Source organism: Necator americanus, chromosome IV, assembly GCF_031761385.1.
Source record: "Necator americanus strain Aroian chromosome IV, whole genome shotgun sequence".
Taxonomy (NCBI): Eukaryota; Metazoa; Nematoda; class Chromadorea; order Rhabditida; family Ancylostomatidae; genus Necator; species Necator americanus.
In genome coordinates this window covers 20861198-20883405 of record NC_087374.1, presented here as the reverse complement: position 1 = coordinate 20883405, position 22208 = coordinate 20861198, and the positions used below count along the sequence as shown (strand labels likewise).

The window sequence follows — 22208 nt, the reverse complement described above, 5'->3', positions numbered from 1 at the left end:
CCGCCCGCCTTCCGACTGTCGTATGGTGTGCTGCTGAGCTGATATTTGCTGAGTGATAAGAGTGCAGCAACTGGAGCCGCCTGCGCGGAGGCGCCACCAAGAAATCGTGGTTTCTGCGGTCAATTCTTTAAAATATCCAATATATTTCTCCAACTAATTTATCGATTATTCTTTCCATTATTCTATCTAATTTTCTCTTTCATTCATTTACATTTCGTTGAATTTAATTTTATATTTTATTTTTCTCTATTTTATCTTTATAAGTTAGATAGATTTAGGTAAAAGCAAGCTCACATCTCACTTTCTTTTGTACAAGTGCATTTTCTAAAAAAAAGGAGGACAAAAAATGCAAAACAGGAAAGTATTGAAAAAAAAGAAACTCGAGGAAGAATTTCGCTAATCGCTCGGAAAGGGAAACTATTCGGTTATACCGTGAATAATGCAATATTCTACACCTTCTTCCTTCTATTCAGTATTTTTCAAAACTTCTTTCTCCTGATCAAATCTTCTAATTTCAGTTAATTCTCCTTCATTTTCCACGATCGTTTCCCATCTCTGCGACCGACTTTAAACGACCCTCTTCCAAAATGCACTTGCTCGTGGCCATGGAGGAATAATAGAATACCATATCACTTATAGGATTAAATAATGCGTGGCTCAAAAGGAGCGAAACGTCTAGAAGATGAGGTTACAGATCACAGCTCCCTAGAGCAAAAATAAGAAGAGGTTTCTATAGTATAAAGAGATCTGCTATATATTTACTTTACACATTAAGGTACAAGAAATAGAACGGCGGTGTCTTTTCTAGTGAAAATTGAAGGTTTAGCGCTCTTTTTTCCTCACCGAAACATTTTAACGAGATTTTACTGAAACGCATCACCTATAATTTTCTAAGAGTGTATTTTAAAATCGTCTCATAAATTGCGGAGTATTTTACTGCGCATAGACACCTTTTTTTATTCATTTCTTAATAAGAACCTGATCAGTACGAAGATGTGCGCATCGCAACCAATCTGCAGGTTCACCGCATCAGGTCACGATCATATAAAAATAGAAAAAGAAGAAACTTTTTCAAAAGCAACTAAAGCAAGTCTTTGTGGATCTGCCTCCTTTGAAAGATGCAGATCCCCAGAGACAGAAAAAGTCGACCAGATGCTGGCACGAGTCATTAGAGAATGATAAACGACTGTTTGGCACTGCGTCAAATGGTTGGCCATAATTTGCTGCGTAACTACGTAGCGTACGACTTTTTGAAGCATTTGCTGGATACTGATACTTAACGCGTCATAATACATCCTGAATTTCAGAATAAACCGAAATCGTATAAATTAGCTCCTCAAATTGTGCTCTACATCGAAGATTCTCGGATTATTCTGGAAGAGAAAGCAAAAATTTCTCTATATAATCGTATCCACTTTCCACGAACTTCTTTCACGGAAAAAATCCGGATTTTATGTGCTTCTTACTTTATTCACCTCCAATGTTTTTCTGAGTTTTTTTTTCTCCAACAGAAAAAATCTCCCTATAATTGAATAAAACTTGAAGAAGTTCCCTTTGCAAATAAAGAGCTCTGAATAACTGCAGCCTTCGGAAAATATGAAGAGACATCAAGGATCATCACATATTAAGAAACGTGTTTATAAACAACAAAACTAGAAATAAGAGGATGTGGAACCAAATAATCCAGAAAATTCCGTCGCAGTAGCGGTGAGATGTGGACCACCGCACAACAGAACGCGTTGGGCGGCTCCAGCAGTCCACAACGGTTCAGCTGCTCCTCCCAATGATTGAGGGTTGCTCGTATCGCCTCTTGAAACAACGGTCCCCTTTTTCCACATAGGTGGATCGTGTTCCACTTCTTCTCTTTTGTGAGGAACGTTACTAGGTCGAGAACCCTCAAAATATTGGAAAATAAGCCGCAAAGAAGTATCAGCAACTATCATCCCCACGTTAAACACTTGACTATTCCAGTTTCTTCAAAACTTTCTTGTATTTCGGAAAAAACCTTTAAAATTCCAGTGCTCCACCTAATTTCCAATGATGCAACCATTCGCAAAAAGTATGACCGTTTTTCTCATCTTAAAACACAACCGCACCTCTGCTCTGCTCGTTTCGTTGATCCGAGCCAGATTGTTGAGCTCAAGCTACGAGCAGACTGGTTGGTTAATATTCGCATAGGAGTTTTTGGGGAATTTTTCGTTTGTAAGCCTTCCGGCTGCGTTTTCGAATCTTCACAATCTATATTTTTCCGTGAAATTCTTCTATTATTTTATTAATAACCCGGAATGGATCTAAACTAATTAGAAGGTAGCTATAGAGGAATTAGTGAGCTAAGATTATCGTTGTGCTTACTTCAACAATATAATAACAATATATCTTCTTTAATATATTAGTTGGACACTCATCTCCGAGAGAAACTCCTTACAAATTTCGGACAAGGACACTATTGCACGGCAAAATATCTGCTGCTAGACAATCACCGAATAACATAAAGGGATTAGTCTTACAGGGGCTAATTATTGACTTTGCAAAAGGCCGCCCGAACCAGGATCGAACTGGTGACCTTTAGATCACCTAGTCACCTAAACAAACCGAATCTTAAACAGGCTATCAGGTCTTCAGAATCGGAGAAGTTCCATTAAATGAAAACAAGAAAAAGAAAGTGCGTGAAGAAACTTGGGAGAAGCTAGCAATATCGTGCACGGCTCAAATGAATTTATATTCACAACGTAATATTTATTTTGAAGAAAAAAGAAATATAAGAGCTAAAAATAATGCAGAAATTGTGGACTATTGTTAAAAAGTTGAATGAAAGAGGATGAAGCAACGGCCAGCTTCAGAGGAAAGATCTGACTGAGAGCCGAACAGCAGCTTTCCTTGAAGCGCGATTTTGTTGGCGATATCTGGCCATTAGTGGACGACTGCCGAATTTCGACGTTCCAACTACAGCTGTGCATTTCACGTGTCAATAAACTATCGCCGTTAGATGTGGATTGCGAAATGGACTTTTTCACAAAATATTGAACAACTGCATCGTTTTTTTCTGCTTTTGGAACGTGCTAAATACGACAGAGCAACTCCATAATTTGGGGACGGCAAAAATTCTTGGAAAATTCCTTTCGAACAATATCGTCAGCTGAAAAACCGTGGTGGCTAGTGTGTTGAAACGGAGAAGGCCAGAGCGGGAGTAGTCTTTATTGAAACGAAGGATAATTATACGGATATAATCCACATCTTGAACAGACCCATCTCTTGAACGCATGTAAATCTCTCTCACAAGGAGAGAGGAACCGGTCACTCAGGTAGCACCGCAGTGCGCTGCTGAGCAAATTGACGAGACCAGTTACCAGCTCACATGAGACACACACAGTGATATGTGGTTTGAATAGGGTCTGTGAAGAACTTTCGAAAGGTTCGAAAGCGAATGTCTGAAAAGCGAAAAATGACCGACTAAGGAGACATTGTGCCCGCTCTTAGCCGAGCAGAGGGTGCTTCGACCCACTGAGTGAGGAATTTCACAGCAATGACGCTATCAAAAAGATGAATATGTGGGCAAAGCGACGAACTGTAGGGCATAGGACTTAAAAATTCTTAAAGATTTAAAAATTGAGTATGATCAGGGTGAAGAAGTCAATATTGGAGTTTTTCTGGTTTTAGAAAGTTGAAGGATGAAAGGAAGAGAAAAAAAGAGGGATGGAAGATGAGGGACGAAAAAGCCGTGTCGAGAGTCTAAATCACGGACAATACCAATGAAATGATTCTAACAACCCCAATTTCAATTCACAAGATTTATTCCAGGGAGTCTTCTGAGTTGTTTTTTCTACTTCGGAATCAGAACGACACATTGTAATCTGGAACAACCTGACCCAACTTGTCACCATTTCCATTCACGGATTTTGCATTAACCGATTACACCCTACTGACCTGAAATTGCTCTTTTCGCGACCATCGACATATCTATGTGCATTTATTTAGGACGCCCATGTAAGAACAGATTTCTAACTCATTTTAATGTCGATGCGATGCTTTGGAATAGAAATTTTTGAGCACCGAAGACTTTCTGAGCACCGACGACCGAAACGACGACCTGATTTACGACGTGATTCAAGATGTCAGAGGTGCGCCAAATGTTTTAATGATATCGCAAGCCTTGACGATAAAATGCTAAGCGTTTTGCTAGCATCCGTAAGATTCTCATAGATACCTTCAATATTCGCGGACAGGAAGCAAAATAAAAAAGGGGAGTGTTATTCTAAAAATTCCAAAAAAATATTTTTATACTCGCTGATTAATTAATTAATTACTACATTGTGGAAAAAATACACCTATTAGTTATATTCTTTTTATTTTTGAATTCTTATATTCGTCAATTTTTGTCACAAAACTTCACAAAAGTTTTTTCTTGTTTTTTTTCGGAAGTTTTTTCTCGAATTTTTTTCTAAACTATTACGATCCATAAATGCTTTATTTTGAATCCTTGGAATTTATTTTATTTCTTTGAACTTTTCTTCGAAATTCTATTTTAACTGGTATTCGAGCGTGTTTTTCCACTTATTCAGATCTAAAAAAATTCCACTTATCTCATTCTATCTTTGAATGTTATGCTTTTTTCTATATCGTATGCTACCGTACTATATCGTATGCTACCGTACTATATCATATGCTATCCAATTTTTTAATTTTTCTTCCTCTATCTTTCCGACAAGTTCTGTTGAGCCCTTATTTATTTCCACTATCCTATTCTTTCTAATTTTTCTTTTATTTTCTTACTTCTATTCTTATTTAAGCCTACTAAATCTACTGCTATGCTATGACCATTAGCATTTACAGTATATGAACGAAAACCAAGAAAGACGAAAAATTTACCGTCAGCAACACAACCACATCAAAAGCAAGGAGGAATATTTATGCAGACTGGAAGCCCAGATGAAGCTCTTTTCTCCGATGCTGTAACTAACATTTGAACCACGCAGTGCTACATTAATTCCATAGCAAACCACCAGAATTCCTTCGAATCGTCATTCCATTGCACCTGCGCACGAAACTTGAAAAAGAAAAATACATTCTTTGGGATTTGATTTAATGCGCTAGAACGAATGAGAAGTCGAAAACTAACAAAGACATCCCAAGAATTACATGGGCGCCGCACAAGACTGGCGCGCTCCAATCGAACCTCTTGTACAAAATGGTGCGCCAAAACGAATGAAGCCGCATCTTCCGGACCGTTTTTTACGGCAATTAGCAAGAAATGGACGGAATCACCCCCCTCTCCGTAATCTACGATCCCGTATACCTGAAATCTGCACCCCCTCAGATTCGTGGGGTGATGCCTTTAAAAAACGGGTAAGAGATATTTGAAACGATATACATATATGATCATATATACGGGCAAAAACATCTGACGTTTCTCAATCCTTCTGGAGTGGATCTCCGTCAGAGGGGAGGAAATTAGAGTTACTGTTTTGTTCTCGGTTGAGATTCATGCACTAAGTGAAATCTATGCGAACTTTTTTTCCGAAAATTTCATTGAATTTTTTTTCATGAATTTAATTTACGTGCTTAAGAGCATAAACTAATCACTTTATTGGCCTAAAAATGGACTACTCCTCTGAGACAAAATGAGCTAAGAACGGACGGATAGAACCAATAAGCATGGATGGTATGTCACGACTCAACAGATCTCGCTTCGGCGTAATCGTCGACCAGTAACGACTTTGACTGGCGTTTTTGTAGGATTTGGCATTCGTTCTTACGCTATTTTGCGACGAAACACGTGGTGCACGTGCACAGCGCTGGCGAAGTTCGACGCGTTGTGGACTGCGGTCCTTTGAGAGAATACTTGTCTCGACAGCGAGATCTGCTTGTGATAGCTAGCAAAGTGAAAACTACTGAGAAATAGGATCTGCTACTGCAATTCCAATCATTGGACTACTACATACTTATCTATCCCGTCTTTTCATACTCATTACTAGTAAGGAACGACTAGTAGTATTTCTGTTGCTTTTGTTTTTTTGCAAGCATTTAAATCCTACGATTTCCTATCATCGTAATATTTCCTAGGTTCTCACAGAAATGTAACTTTAAGAAAGCGTTGAAGAAATAAACGCAATCCATTACCAACCAACAACATCGAAGAAAACCATCATTCAAAAGATACAACGCCAGAATCCGATCTAGGAGGAAACTACATCTCAAAACCGAGTAAATCCCCTTAACGTGATATTGTGGAGTGTTCCTGATATTTTTTAACATTTTTTAAAGCAGCATTTACTTTTGGGTTCATTTCGTCAATGCTGTATTGCTTCTCCTGTGAAAATTGAATTCAAAAACGTGATGCTTTCCTCCAACGACATTACAGTCTTAAAAAATGTTGCAAGCAATAAGTTTAATAACAATTTAATTAATGATAATACATTTGTTATTAGTAGTAGCTGTGCTCATTTCAGAAGCATTCAGGATAATAATGAAGTTGTTATTGAAAGCTAAAGGTTTAAAAATAATGTTTCCGACTACTGGAGATTTTCGACTGATTTCCGAAACGGAACTTTATCGTTAGGACTTTCTTATTTGCAAAAATGTTAGAGAAAAAAATGTTCCATACAACTTTTGTATCACCAGCTTGTGAGAAAAAACGAAATGTTACAAGGAAAAAGATCAACAAAAAGAAATAGTACCACCCTCACGTTGCCGAATTTGCTAACGAGCACGTGAGCATCATTCTCCTCATCTCACACATGAACGAGGACAAACATCGGGAGAGAACGAGAGTTGCGATGACCAACAAAAGAGTCGTGAGTCGTTCTACCTTCACTAGCATGACCGTTCTACCTCTCAGCAGTTACACTGCACATATTTAACTTTCAAGAAGCTTCGGCATGGCACGATGATCGAACACGGAGGCACTGTTTATCATGCATTTATATTATCGTCACACGTTCTACGTTACATTTTCGTTACGTTCCATTTGTTATTGTTTATTACTATTATTTTACCTATTATTATTTATTATTATTATTTATTTATTTACTTATTATTTATTATTACTACTGGTGCTTATCGTTAGGTACCCGCAGCCTTCTTAGGGTAAACCATGTCAACGGTGATCGTTAATTGCTCTGCGCAGCAGCTAATAGTGGCAGCAGAGCATTGCGCTGCGTTTGCCTTATGTCCCGCCCATCACATTGTCCATCTTCAGCCCTCATCATCTGATGAGGTGCGAAACATGCCTCATGGAGCACGTTATCTACCTAATTGCTTCGTACGGAGTATCGATCGCTTACGTATAGAAATAACGATAAGATAATCAAACGATTGCACGCGAAATCCCAGAAGTAGGAAATAATAGTGTTTCATTTGTGTAAAACAAACGAATCGATACTTTTACAAACTATTGCAGTATCTTACATGGATTTAATAGTCTGTATAAATACAAATATATCTATATCTTTCATATAGTTTTCCACAAACACAAATTTACATCTTCCAACGACCAGGTCCTCGTTTCTACACTTTTAGCTTTCATTTTAAAACGTTTTCAGCTTCATTTATGTTTTCTGACGTTGTTTTGTTCTTGCACAAATCTTCTGCATTTTTGCTTCATCTTTAGCGTTTTCACTTTCTACATTTCTCCACTTTCTAGTCAACTCTATCACGTTGTTGCAATACAAACACAGTACGTGACCTCAGTGATGTGGTGATGGATGGGCGTGGCTTCGTGATCACAGCTAGCCTAAGATATGCCCGCTATGGCCCACCGAGAGCCTCTTCTGGAGGCAGTTATTCGGCTGCGAGTACCTAACGACCGCCCCATTTACTACTTAAAGTTGTTGTTTGATTGCGCTAGTCACCTCACCTCACTCAGAAAAACACATTGAGCCTAGGGTACATCTTTCGCGCTTCCACCTCTAAATATGAGCTCGTACATACGAGCCCATATACGGGATGAACGTGAGCATTTCCCACTCTCTGGATTACAGAAGTAATAAAAGCGCCAATTTTTACAGAAGTCATTCGTTGTGTAACCCTCGACACAGAAATAAATTCTTGCAGCTTTGAGGTTATCTCAATTTATTAGCCGTTACGCTACCGTTACGCGTCAACTGCTCGAGCTCCAGGAGCAAGAATGGAACACACCTGGAGGACTTCAACATTTCCTTATCTCCAACTGCCTTTAGCTCACATCACGTCTATGTAAGATGACAGTGAAGTTTCCTTACGTTCCCTCGGTATGTTCTTCTTCGGTACCATGTGAATCAGCAACGCCTTTGATTCACAAGAGGACTGTAGAGAGCTGGTGTTGTCTTGCCAAAAAGGAGTCACTGGTAGAGCGGTAGTGAGGTGAGTTGGAGTGGTAGAGCGACCTCAGTAAGAGTTGTTCCTATATGGCTGTTCTAGTTTACTCGAACACATCCTAATATTTCCTGACGTAATCGAATTGAACAGAATAGTGACCAGCACGTGATCGCTTTTCTGAAGTAGTTCCATACGATTGTTATTATACCTCGGAAGAAAATCTGCTGAATATCACGTCTAAGCGTTAATATCTTCCTGAAGCTCCTTGACAGAACCAACTTTCCGTACAAATATTGAGCAACACTTTAGAAAATTCAAACAAACCACATTTAGTCAATTAGAAATTAGAGGTGAAAGTTGGACAACTGATTTAATTTGTGTGAAGGTACACGGGTTGATGCCGATTTGAATGCTGTCTAATAGCTGTTGTTACATGTGTCTGAACGAAAATCCTTTACCCTTTAGCCAACTAAGAATGACAATAAATTTTGAATAGCTACAAATGTTTCCTTTTAATTTCCGAGCTCTCCGGAACAAATCACGACGAAACAGAGATGGAAAAAAGACGCAAATGATGAAAAGAAAAAGTTCTTTATTTTACGAGATAACAATTCTTCTATTGAACAGACATAACATAATGAAAATGTATTTGACAAACCCATGCATAGCTTCATCGACACCGCAAACCAAAGCTAGAAGGACAGTACTGCTAACCTAGCCATACATGTACGGTCAAAGCTTCGAATCCAAGCCTAGTCAGGCTTGTATGAAGTGCCATTTGTCGACATCAGTGGGGATCTCGGACGGGGCGGCTGGCACGGCGCTCGCATCCACTGCAGCCTGCACGGATTCGCGGGTTGCTTGGTGAACGGCACCCTCAACGAAGCATTGACTGAAATAAGATCAAGTTAGTACACTTTTTCAGAGCACCAGACATCAAATCCTCACGTATTCAGCTTCGGCGAGGCTTCTTTAATGAGCTTCTTCCAGTGCTCGCTCGTCTCATCGATAATCTTGTGCGCATAATCGCGATCTTTGTACTCACCGTTGAAACCGAATTGATTCTCTGGCTTTCCAGTGGGGATCTTATAGATACGGAACCATTCAACGGTAGCCTTAAAATATACAATATTTTATACACGCCCTTTGGCAAGATTGATAGCGTCCTTATTTTTTCAAAAATAACATTAATATTTTGATTAGAGATTTGATTTTGTCGTGTAATAATACTGAAAGCAGCGAATGAAAAGTATAATAATCCGCCTGTATAGACGGCTTTCCACTAATGTATTGTTGTGTTGTGTTGTCTTGTAATATTGTTGTGGACACAGATGACGAAATGTGTGAGAAAAGATACGGTAATGGAAATGTTCAAAAACAAAAAAAAATAAGCAGGGAACAGATAGATGTGATCGACAGAATGTCTTGTCTTGTACTTGTCCGAAATGAGCGGTTCTTTCAAACCTTCAACTTTCACAAATTTAAATTACAAATTTCGCTTAGGGGGTGGGGAAATTTAATGACTTCAACTCCAACAAATTCTCCTTTCGTTTCCCCTGTTAAAAAAGACCTAACAACGCACAAACCTTCAGCAATCCAGGAAAATGCCTTTCAACATCTCCAATGTTATTCATCTGATCAGCTAACGGATCTGTCACATCTATGGCTATCAGTTTCCAGTCGGTTTCTCCTTCATCAATAAGGGCTAGAGTGCCAAGTACTTTCACCTAGGACGAAAATTAAAAGATCTGAGAAGTTTATGCAAAGTAAACAAAAAAGTACATACATAACCAAAATCAATCAATCAAATCACAATTAAATCTGTTTTCCCACCTGGATAACAGCTCCGCGTTTCTGTATTTTAGAACCAATGTCCACTATATCAATAGGATCGTTGTCACCGATAGCGCCGGTGTCAGGGACAACATGGTTCGGATCCTCCCAGGTCTAAAAAACATCTTTGAGCATTCCCTATTTAACTTCTTAAAAACTTCACTAGATTTACTTGAGGAAGTGCTCCATAGTTCCAGATGTATCCTTTGTGGGGAAATATGTTGTGCACAAATCGTGGCAAGCCCTTTTTAACGTCCTGCTTGATTGGATTCATAGGCTCCTTGGTAGCCATCTAAAGACAGTAGCACAAATATACCAATTCCTACAATAGTTTCGGTCAACCATCACCTCCATTTTTGCATTCGTCCAGCGTGGGATCTCCACAATCATGTTAAAGATCTTTTTGCTAGCATCAGCATAGAGTGGTACATCATGCCATGGGGACAAAACGCCATCAGGGCCCTCTGAAAGACACAGCATTTTGATTAGTCGATAATAGAAAGAAGAGAACAACTGTTCAACATTTCGCTTACTGATAAAAACCCGATAATCTAATCCATAAAGAGATCCACGCTCAATTGTTTCGTAGTGCACTGCATCGCCACCTGACATCTTTTGTTTTGGATTGATTTGCTCAGTGCCTATCACCCTCGCCGATCCGGGGGCTCTAAAAAGTAGTGCTACTTGAAATATACGCAATATCACAGTGGTGTTAATATGTTTCCATCAGTTGAAAGGCAAATAAATGAATGAAACTTTTCACATGCGCAAGCTAATAATAATAAGATTACGAATTTATGGTGAAACGGTAGAAGGTTTTGAGATAACAAGCTACAAGGCAATGCAAGAGATAATTTAGCATTAGTACGGTGGAATCTAAGTGAAACAAGTAAAAAATCTGCGAGGAATAATGCGAGACAGTACCTAGTAGGGAGATCTTGGGAACGGATGCGAAACTGAGCGAAGCTTATCTAAACATGGAAGCCAAAACTCGAAGTTTTCCCGGCGTTTGAAGGACAAGTTTTCAGCCTTTCACAGAAAAACCCAGAATACTGAAGAATATCACCTACACCCAACCGCAACTCTCATATATGGTAAAAAGCTCTAAAGGAAATAACTCAACAAACGACCTTAACTGACAGAATCAAGTGTTGGAAGGTGCACGGACTTTACGCGAAAAAGTTTTTATAAGAACAGACTATGCAGTAATGTCTTGTTTAATGGCTCATCTTCACTTCCAACGAACTGCATTAACATGCATAGAGGCAATTTTTTTCTTGACGCAGATATAACAAAATGAACTACATTCAAGCAAATAAAAAGTTGCTAATTTAACGGCGCTATCAGACCATAAGTCGGCTGGAACATCTCGGTAAAATATGCTACGAAAATAATTGTAATATAAAGTTTGTTCATCATCGCAAGGATTGTGATTGGTGTGCAAGAGAGTGAAAGGGACAAGGTATCATAAATGCGATAGTCGGAGTCAGTGCTCCGAACAATTCGCTTTTGGACTGTTGGCGAAAAGACCCCTTTACATTTGGACGGTAAGCGAAAGGACTTCTTCACTTTTGGACGATCTTAGAAGCAACCTCTTCCACTTTTGGACGGTTGGGGAAGGGATACTCATCACCTGAGCTACACCCCGTGAGACTCCCTTCACCTGAAGAGGGTCCGGCTCCTCCCTATCGCACCTATGCAAAGTAATTTGATATCTGCTTTTGACATGGCTATGCAATTCCACATAGATCGGCGTCAAAACCACAAAGAAAAGAAAAAGACCAGAATGACAAATAGAAACCATTCTTAAAGGGAGAACACTCCACACACCAAAAAAGGAAAACAGCACTCATTTACATGTGCAAACTAAGAAAGTTGGGAGCTGAAATGAATTCTTCAATTTGAATTCATTCAGAATCAATTAAATTCAATTTGAACTTGTATACGATTTTTCAAGGCTCACACAGTAGAATAGAATCTAAAGAAATTATTGAAACCTGTAATTTATAGTAAGGACTCAATCGCTATACACTAAGGAAACTTCACCATTCAGCACCAAATGTTAACTATTTTGAAGTTCTAAAAGCGGTCAATGTGCTGCAGTATTGCTAAGAGATAAAAAAAGAAGCAGTTTTTAAAATTGGAATTCCGAAAGAAGAATCTCTTTTCAAAAATTTTCAATTTGATTCCAGCGATCTCAATTGAAAACTTCAATTCAAGTCATTTTTTCACTAATTTAATGACGTTTAGTCGCAACGGACCAATTTTTAAACGTGGTGTCCATCTCGAAACTAATCTCGAAATCTCGAAACTGATGTACATGTCATCAACCCAATTACTAGCGCGGTAATCAATGCTTGAGTGTTGACACATGACTTTGCAATTTTCAGCGTCTAGTAGTTGTTGCTGATAAAGTCTCTCTCTCTCACACACACACACCACACACACACACACACACACACACACACACATACACATACACATACACATACACACAAAATGTATCACATAAATATATTACTACTGGCAACTTCTGAACTTATAAAGAACATAAATCTTGTCCGATATAACAGACAAAAGATAGCATGAACAAGCGATGGAGTGATCTAGTAGAAGCTTTAAAAAAGGAATGATAAAGTAGTGATAAGATCTGAATGGAGCGGTATCTGTGTGTCTAACGCGACCAAACTGTCACCTAACGCACTGCGATTAGCCACAATTCCACACAAAAATCAATAGGAACCACGACGGAAACAATACCAAAAGTAGAAACAGCACATAGTGCCAGGAAAGCACATAGTTTTCTCAAACGAAATCCAAGTCAAACGAAAACTAATGCAATAAACTAAAGGTAATTGAGTTATGAAATACAACAGGGAACAACAACAATAACATCTGCAAACCTAGAACAGAAGTACCATCGAGGCATCAGGATGTGGTTATGGGCCAACCGAAGTCAAAACAAAGACCCACTTGTCTCTACGAAAACACAGCCCGCAGAACATCCACATGAAGAAGACAATGATCTACCCCGTCCTCACAGCCATGATAGTGAAACAACATAGGTAGTGATAGTGTATTTCAGCCACCAAGCAAGACAATAATAAAAACTCTCACAGATCCTTCCTCATAGATCCACAGAATACGTCAGAAACTTCTCAAAATTTTACTCGCTCTAGATTGCAGCTATTGTGGACATCGAGTGAGGACGCCATACTTGAAATTTGAATGCCGTGTAACTTCTAAGTACGTTTCTTTGTGATCTAAAGCCATTTTCGTCATGATTTGATATGAATGTCACAATGAGACCGCTTCTTCACAAATAAGGAGAACTCCATCCATGTCATAAACAATCACTAACTCAGCTACCTTCAGCAAACAGCGTCTAAAATGCGACAAAAATTGGTAAGCAACTTTTTCTCCCTTGTTTACTTTGTTAATTGCAAATATCTGTCATGGTCTTCTTCTCTACTGATTCTCTACTGATTTAATGCTTTTTGCAGATGCTGCAAGTAACAAAGCTACAGCACGACCGCTTAACAAATGCAAAGATGAAATCACGAATGATGAAGATCGGATAAAAATCCACATGTACCTACACGTGCTAATGAACAGCGCTGTTTCGCACCAAATCGACAGCAAACAAAGGAGGATTGAAGCAAGAGCAATAGGTCATGATCACATAATAAACAGTGGACAAAACAGTCATTTAAAGAAGGTTGATTCAACTGCAATAGATCGAATTTCAACCAAGACAAAGAAGTTGTCAGGTTTTTAACGATGTACTATTACTATTACATGATCTCTTAGTGCGAGCAACGAACGTGTAAATTCTATTTTTTTTTTTTTGAATTTCGCTCAGCAACGGCACATGAACCAGAAAAGATAAAATCAATACACAAGATCGCTACGAAATGTTCCCGCCCCTAAACACACCCACCTCGACGAACTGAGCCGGTGTTGTCGAAACATGGTGTTTGTCGCTGGTCGATTGCCTAGATCGGGTGAGCCTGCTGCTGTCACTAGCTGCATCTTCAAGCCAGCTGATGAAGCCGCACAACCCATTCGGCACATTGGTTTCAGTAGTTGAACCCGTCGTAGTGAGAAGCAGGAGGCAGACCACATCTGTCATCATGCAACTACGCATGCCTAACCCTCAAACTTCTCCGCCACTTCCCGTTATATCTACACAAGCAAACGCGGATGAGCAACGCAGTCACTATAGTTGCTATAGTCACTATAGCAACAGCCTTGCGACAGGACTAAAGTGAGATGATATGATGATAGCATGGGAAGACGTGTAGCATCACATATTACTTGAAATTATGAAACAATTTACCTGCACTAATTAGCACATTACAATTATTTCACAGCATTTTCGTAGATGATAGACCTTCTTGCATCGGTCAAAGCGCTTATAAGTTATCACAGATATTAGTTGAACGTCATCCGTATAGGTGCGATAGGTCAGAGCTAGCCCCTCCCTAGGTGAAGGGGGTCTACTCCATCTTGGACACTTCAGAATCATCGACCGGGATATCAATACTTTTGTCGGAATCATTTAACATAATAGAAAAATGTCATGTTTGACGTCAACATTTCTCGAAGAAAAAACCGCTTGCAAAAGAACACTTGGAGAGTATGGAACCAATTAAATCAATTGAATATTTGCTCTCAGTCATCGTTATTCAGAGGAAGGTTCATAATATACGATAGGATTAAGGGGCAGTTAGACTTGTAAGTTAAGAGTTGCCAGAATAAAAAACTCATTTTTGGCAGCGGTGCAAACACTTATTCGATAATGAGCAACAACAGCAACAAATTAATATGCATTTTCTGCTGAGTTGTACTGAATAAGCAATTATGGAAGGTACAGCTATAAGGACGAAGGAGCGAGCAATTTTGAGGACGCGCGACTGTGACGAAAAATGAGCTCTTACATACATCATACACCGTATAAGTATTTATAAAGATAAAGGATAAAGCCACAGGCGTACCAATCCACTTGGGATCTTCGGATCCACCGTGTTTACGTCGATTCAAAATCGTTTGAGGTTTACGAACACGTAACCAGCCTGTACAATGACTTGCGGGGACCAGCTGATGATCAGGTCAGTTTTTTTTATTCTAGATAAGTCTGGTACCAATTTATCGACTCCGGAAGTGTGAAACGCTTAGTCTGCACTAGGGGGTTTTCGAACCATTGACCGTGTGGCTAAAGGCTATGCTTTCCTTTTTGCCAGCTTTTCTCACAACAAAACTGTGGGCTCAAAACTGAAACCACTCAACTCATTCTCAGCTTTGGTGTCCATTTTTCAGCGCAAACAAAACCACATTGGATGTGTTGTGTACTGTTTAATCTTTTTGTTCTGGTGTTTCGTACTCCCAGACACCCTTCACTGCCCGGTGGTTTTTCATTGCTTATCATTGCACATTGCTTCCTCACTTAGCCCTACTCATTACATCTTTCAACATCTCCATTGTTCTTTTCGTTCTTCTCGTGACAAATGGACACCTTAGGTGAATGGGTCACTTCGCCAACAACCCTAAAGTGAGGGGTGCCGGAGAACCGCTCCGACCATCGCATGTATGGTCATGCGTAGGAAAATGCCAAGAATAACAAAGTGTGAGTAACATGGAATGCGTAAATAACGGGAAAAAATGTTGAGAACTACTGCGAAACAAGCTAATCTAGAAAAAAGGTAGTTTGGTGGAGGGAGAGAAGAGGGGAGGGGGAGGGTAAGGTGGAGAGGGACACTCAACGCAGATGTAGGTGAACTCACTTTTGGGCGCAAAACGTATATAGAGCACAAGAACCGTTCTTAATTGACAATAACTTTCCCATTTGTGAAGGCCATAATTCAACAATCGATAGGTAATCACTGGTAGTGAATAGCTAAGTCAGTCGTGGGCCTAAAACCTGAGCATTACTCTTTGAGGGGCGGTGTACTTCTCAAGGAGTAATGCTCAGGTTTTAGGCCAGTAAAGGCAAAGGCAGTCAGTAAGAGATCCCGCTGTCACTGCAGTATGATCGATCGGAGGTTCGAATCCGTCCTAGTGCTCACCAAGCCTTTCGCCCCTCAGAGGTCGATGAATTGGTACCAGACTTGTCTGGGAGGATAAAAACTCTGACTTGACACATCGGCTAGCCACCGCAAGTCATTGTATAGGCCAGTTACACGTTCGTAAATCTCAAACGATTCTGAATTGAAGTGAACGTGGGGCGCATCCCAAACGGAATATTCAAGTAGACTCTTTATCTTTACGAGGACTTAAGACATATAGGCTAAAGCTACTAAGTATAGTCGGATCAAAATGGCATGAAACACGGTGCAGCTGCGTAAGCTATTGCGCTCAAAACGGCACGGTGGAGATAGCGGCTGGAATCGAGGTGGCACCATCGCGAATTGGAGCAATGAACGGTTCCGCGGGGATCCTCGCTCGATCCTAACCGTTACGCTCCACCGCACCGCTTCGAGCGCAGCCGCTTACGCAAGGAAGATAGAGCAGGAACTGCGTACGAAATACTGAAATCCGTCTTTATTCTGGCTAACGTTTCGCCGTCGTCGTCTTTTTCAGAGCATGGAAAATCAAAGACACATGTAATCTACTCCCTCAAACGCCTCGTCATCTCGCAACATATGAGATAGCAAACAGATTACTCATAAACATCGTCAGAGCAGCAGACCACAATAGCGCTCGTTGTTAGCCACAAAACCTCGACGTTAGCGGGTCACCGGCTGTTAGAGTTGCGCCGCTAATAGTAAGTAATGCCGATGTTCCTTGCATTTGGCCCCGTAGGTCTTGATATGGCGCCAGCTCGATGGTCGCAGCGATGCATTCTTCTTCATGAATCATGATCGGCTTTTTGCTGTTATATAAAACGTTTCCAATGTTTTTCGCGCAAGAACATCTGATTCGCGTGTCAAGATCGTGACTGCTGTCTTGAAAGGAGTGTTGTCATGACATTTTCTGCGATGAGCAACTAAAGGGGTTGATGGTTTTGATTTTACGAGCTTATGTGCTCCTTGACCCGAGTGCATACTGTGCTTCCTGTCCCGCCAATGTACTCACATCCCATAATTTGCAAGCGGTTAGGTGGATAACCCCCAATACCATACAATCCCCTGCCTTCCATTCGGACAAACGAGGCACAAAAACTGTTATAGACCTTATTGCGGACTAGCTGTTTCTTCAGATTCGAAGGTGGCATGATCACTACTCTGAGCCTTGCAGATCCCCGTGTCGTAAGCTTGCTCGCACTGCATTACACATATCATCCGATATAAAAGGAAGGCAGAAAGGAATCTCTGTTTGTTCCACCATGTGACACTGACGCTCTGCTACATGGCTCCGTTTTAAATAGGAAACCTTTCCTGGGTACCCATTTCACAGAGCATTGTGCATAGCCATGTTCACGAAGTCGATGTCCCCTCGAGTCTCACATGACACTTTTGCGGCTGTCTTAAACATGTTTTCAATTGCCTGACTTTTTGGCTTTATGGGGGTGCGCAGAATGGTAATGAATTAAAGTGTTTCTATAACTCTGTTTCCGTTATCACTTTGTTTTCCAATTTCACCTGTACAAATGGACCTGGACTTTGAGAAACTGCAGCCAGTTGTCCTTAAGTTTCTCGCTCGTGAACTTTGTACTGAGATTACTTATTTAAGAAATCGAAGCAAGTGTTCATTTAGGCTAGCGTTGGAAATATTACGCAACAATCATCTATGTATCGATAGTTCAGTAAGGGTTTCAGTAGGTAGGATAGAGCAGGAACTAATAATGCTTTGACTTCACCAAACTCTCCATACAGGTCTATTAGAAGTGACTAATTAAGACGTATCATTCAACACTTTCAACGAAAAAAGGACTGGAAAACCTTCCCATGCAACAACTTTTGCGACTACTACACATTGCTCTACATTCACAGGGTCGTAGCCCTCAAGAAATGGGATACTTGGCGGCTACATCTCCTTTTGTCTTTTAGTATCTATATCATGGATCATGGATCCTCGAAGAGTAATAGCAAGGTCTTAGGACCTCGACCGGCTCAGCTATTCACTTCCAGTGATGGACTTCAATTGATAGACTATCACCTTCTCAGATGGGAAAGACATTTGAAGTTAAGGAAGGTCTTTGCGCCCTACAAACGTTTTCTTGCGCGCCAAAGTACAAGTCGATTAGAGAAGCGTTGAGTGCCCACAACTACCTTTTGCCTGTAATCTCTTTGAAATTGGACACTCTAACTTGACATCTAAATCGAGACCGTCCTGTTGTACTGATAATAACTTCATGAGGCTATTATCGTCAAAAAGAAGGTATATGTTCTAAACATATCGTGGATGGAATTGTTACAACAAGAAAGGGTTAAGGCTTTCTTGAAAACTGTCTACTCCTTCATAGGAGCTTCTCCTCATGCACGTAAAATTGATCACTTCAACAGTCAAAACGTCAATTTTTTTTAACGCCTTCATAGGAAAAGTCCAGTACCATTTCACATACTGAACCATTTAGGGCACCGTCGAAAATATTGTAAAGTAGAGAACTGACCTAGTATTATCTAGATGTTTGATCACACAACGTATTTTAAGTGACCAGTATCTTGTAACTAGTGATCTCTAATCACAGGTGAAACAAATGAAGCCATTATTCAGACCACTGCATTTTCTTTCCTTCCCTCTGGATAATGCAACAGTTTAACGAAACCTAGTCTGACCAGTGAATGTTCGCAAATGGAATTGTCAACGTTCTTATTAGGAGATTTCTCTGTTACAGTTCAAATATACATGTTGTTCAGTTTTTAGCAAAAACAAAAATAACATCGTAGATAAACCATGAAATGAAGGAATGAAAAAGAATACACACTTAAGACAAATATTTGGAAGTAGATGCGGCACAAAAAACAAGCCTAAGTAAAACAAACCCAATTGCTTTAATCTATTTAGTACTCTTCACAACTATGCCTATGCGCGCTACAAGAACCTTACTCTAAACTTCCAAATTCTATACCATACAAAATCGATGAGAAATCATATGAAATGTGCCATTACACCGACCTCCCATCTACAGCAACGTAGAAGAGGGCAGATGTGACGAGAAACACCACCATAACAATGATCGCGGATGAATTCCACACCCGCCGCCACCTCAAACGCATCAGTAACGTAGCTCACTGGAAAACCAAAACTAGACCGGTGCAGTAGCACATGGAGATAATGACAGGAAAACCCGGACCTCAAATTCTTCCCGTGTAGAATAACACTAATACATGCAGCTGTATTCATTTAGTTCATTCAATTGCAATTTTAATGATGCGATTCTTGGTTTTTCGTATTTACCTCTCAAAGGTAGTGCAAATTAATTATGAGTTTATATTACTGCACAGTGATCTGTGTAGCTTAAATACTCTCTACTTAATTTAGGAACGTCTGCAACCAAAGTTACATATAGTAGGGTCAAAACGACATGAAGCACGTACGCAATTGCTTACGCGGCTTCTCTCGAGCTGCTTCGGTGAAGCGTAGCAGCTAGTAGCGAAACCCTTGCTGACACCACCCATCGCTGTAGTTTGTGACGGCCCCTCTCGGTTCCAACTGTTGCCTCCACCGCGCTGTTTCGAGCGCGTACACAGGTGCAACTCAACTACACTGTTGTTTTGTTGCTGTTTTGACCCGACTCATGTTATTCGATTCATGTTGTTTTGACCCGACTATATGTATATGTGTTGGGGACGAAGTTGAATCTTGGTGCAATTGCGTAAGCGGCTGCAATCGAAGCGGCGCGGTGGAGTCAGCAGATGCGATCGAGATGGAAGCACCACTAACTCGTTTCTGGGTGGCGTTAACAACAGGTCGCTTTGGCTACAGGGATTGAAATTGGTAATATGAATGGATTTTGATTTAAAAAAGGTGTGCTAGTACAAGTAAAGAGGATAAGGTGATACTAAGGAAGTCCTGATATTTAGTACAGAGATCAGTAGTCGAGTCCAACGCTTGGATTGTGATAGTCGTCAATCGACACAACATAATATCTCAAGTCCAACATTTTGTTTTCGGCTACCATACATCCTGTATACAACCAGGATTCATATGCAACTAGAATTATACTAAACCCTCTACATTGTATAGTTGGATCAAAACGACCTGAAGCACGATCCAATCCAATTGTGCAAGTGGCTGCACTCGCGGCGAGGTGGGGAAAACGGTTGGAATCAAAATGGGACCATCGCGGACTGCAACGAAGAATACTGCTAGCACGGGTTCTCCCTCGATCCTAATCGCTACGCTCAAGCGCAACCGCTCATGCAACTGCACCGTGCTTCATGTCGTTTGACCCGACCATGCTTGTTTCGCTCCACAGCATTTGTCAATACCCCGTGCAGGTACACCGCCAAAACACCACCAGGTATCACAACGAAAACTTCAACTTATACTAGCAACACATTGACAGATTCAATTCACATTGGCGCCCAGATACAGAACAAGTCTACTTTCATAGAACATCAGTCATAAAGTTAATCTAAAGTGCAGAAAAAACTTCTGTATGAGATTCGTGAAACTTCACCACACAGAATACATAGCGAGAAATCCATAGCAACTTGAACGAGCATACGATAACTCGGCATGGTTACAATGTTACACGACATACCCAAGACACGACAAGATATTAGATCGATTTAGATCACACTACAGTATGATCACTGCAGTCTTAGCTTCGTAATTCCCAAACTATGACTCTATTTGTGTAACTTAGAAACCTGAGAAGGTGTTAAAAAAAAGGTCAGAGCGTGGTTTTCTACAGTTAACTTACTACACTAATTCTCAAGCATTGCGAATATTGCATCAAAGAAAAAAAGAACCGGTAAATGCGTATGAGCGTAATAGCATAGACGTGATATTCCCTGCGACCTGTGCTGATCTGCTAATTAAATACCACCTCACATCCTATAAAGGATGCGCTTCTCCCATCTCATTCAACCTAGAACCCTAAGAAACTACAGAGTTAATTCTTGGTCCAGTCGTTAAATTTGGAAAATTCGCATGAAAACTAGCGTTCACAATAAATTCGAGTTAATCTTGCAAATATGGGTAACTGTGCTTGTAAGCATAGTTTCTTTGGATGTTTTGTAGGAAGAATTGAGCTGAGCAAACGAAAAAAATGTACCATAAGAATTCATAACTTCAAAATTCCAACTCTTCGTTCACCAACCATTCCTGACGAGCACATCCTTATCAAATGCTAGGTTTACAGGATAATGTTGCGGATGTTCGAATATTCCGAATATCCAATTTCGTTTATATCAATTGTTTGACTCATTATAAAACTGAAATAACTCCGTATCTCTACATCGAAATATTGCAACTCAAATATTTTGTCAGGAAAATTTTCTTCCTTAAAATCATGAAAAAACCTAATGTTAAACCTCACAGCTAGTAATCTCCAAATTCGTCTCCCTTTGCTTCAGTTCCTTCTCAGTGATCTTTCGCCTACCATGATGTATGATTTACAATTTGTGCAACCAAGAGTTTAAACCTTGGGGTGAGTCTCGCTTGAGAAGCGGCAAGAAGTCTCGTGAGTATTCGCCATTACGAAGAAATATCATTCCGGGACGCTACTGCTACCAAAGAAGAGCTGTAATAAAACTTCAACAGAAAGAAGCCCGATTTTGTCAATATTCTGCTGGAAGCACCCATTCCAACACACAATGAGCTATTCTGTACTCGTCGATATTTTTGCCTCAGAAGTTGAACTGTTTCGATGAATAGTAATTCCTCATAGTCACCTTCTAATCTGGTTATCACTTCTTATTATATAAACAAAGAGAAGATTTCAGAATAACATAAAGAGCACCCTCGGAATGAGAACTAATACCAAGATCAAGTAGTGCGACGATTGTACGCAGTAGAACTGCAAGTAACATTAAAATAAATCTTCTTTAGATCTCATATATTTCCATAACATACTCTGAACTCACAACAACGATATTACACACAATGGATTATGTATTCCATTCGCGAAAATCAAGCGTACAACAAAAAGAGAGAAGACACACAAAATAATCAACAGAATATCTATAGAAACT

General features: G+C 40.0%; 3 protein-coding genes across 4 annotated transcripts; all 3 read right to left on the bottom strand.

Moving 5' to 3' along the window:
* Positions 1-1652: 1652 nt before the first annotated feature.
* Positions 1653-1943, bottom strand: RB195_002136 (uncharacterized protein; the record flags this gene model as incomplete). Its single annotated transcript, XM_064199240.1, has 1 exon — positions 1653-1943. One exon carries the CDS (start codon positions 1941-1943, stop codon positions 1653-1655), a length of 291 nt encoding a protein of 96 aa, XP_064055121.1.
* Positions 1944-9048: 7105 nt separating this feature from the next.
* On the bottom strand, positions 9049-14250 carry RB195_002135 (uncharacterized protein; the record flags this gene model as incomplete). Of its 2 annotated transcripts, none has more annotated exons than XM_064199238.1 (8): positions 9049-9184; positions 9241-9407; positions 9879-10019; positions 10126-10239; positions 10298-10417; positions 10474-10589; positions 10659-10792; positions 14066-14250. In XM_064199238.1, the coding sequence occupies 8 exons, from the start codon at positions 14248-14250 to the stop codon at positions 9049-9051; spliced, it is 1113 nt and encodes a 370-aa protein (XP_064055119.1). The 2 variants fall into 2 exon arrangements, with proteins under 2 accessions (XP_064055119.1, XP_064055120.1); XM_064199239.1 differs by lacking the exon at positions 14066-14250 and adding an exon at positions 13099-13130.
* Positions 14251-19155: 4905 nt separating this feature from the next.
* RB195_002134 (uncharacterized protein) lies at positions 19156-22046 on the bottom strand (the record flags this gene model as incomplete). The annotated part of the gene is made up of 2 exons (XM_064199237.1): positions 19156-19298; positions 21977-22046. 2 exons carry the CDS (start codon positions 22044-22046, stop codon positions 19156-19158), a joined length of 213 nt encoding a protein of 70 aa, XP_064055118.1.
* Positions 22047-22208: the final 162 nt, after the last annotated feature.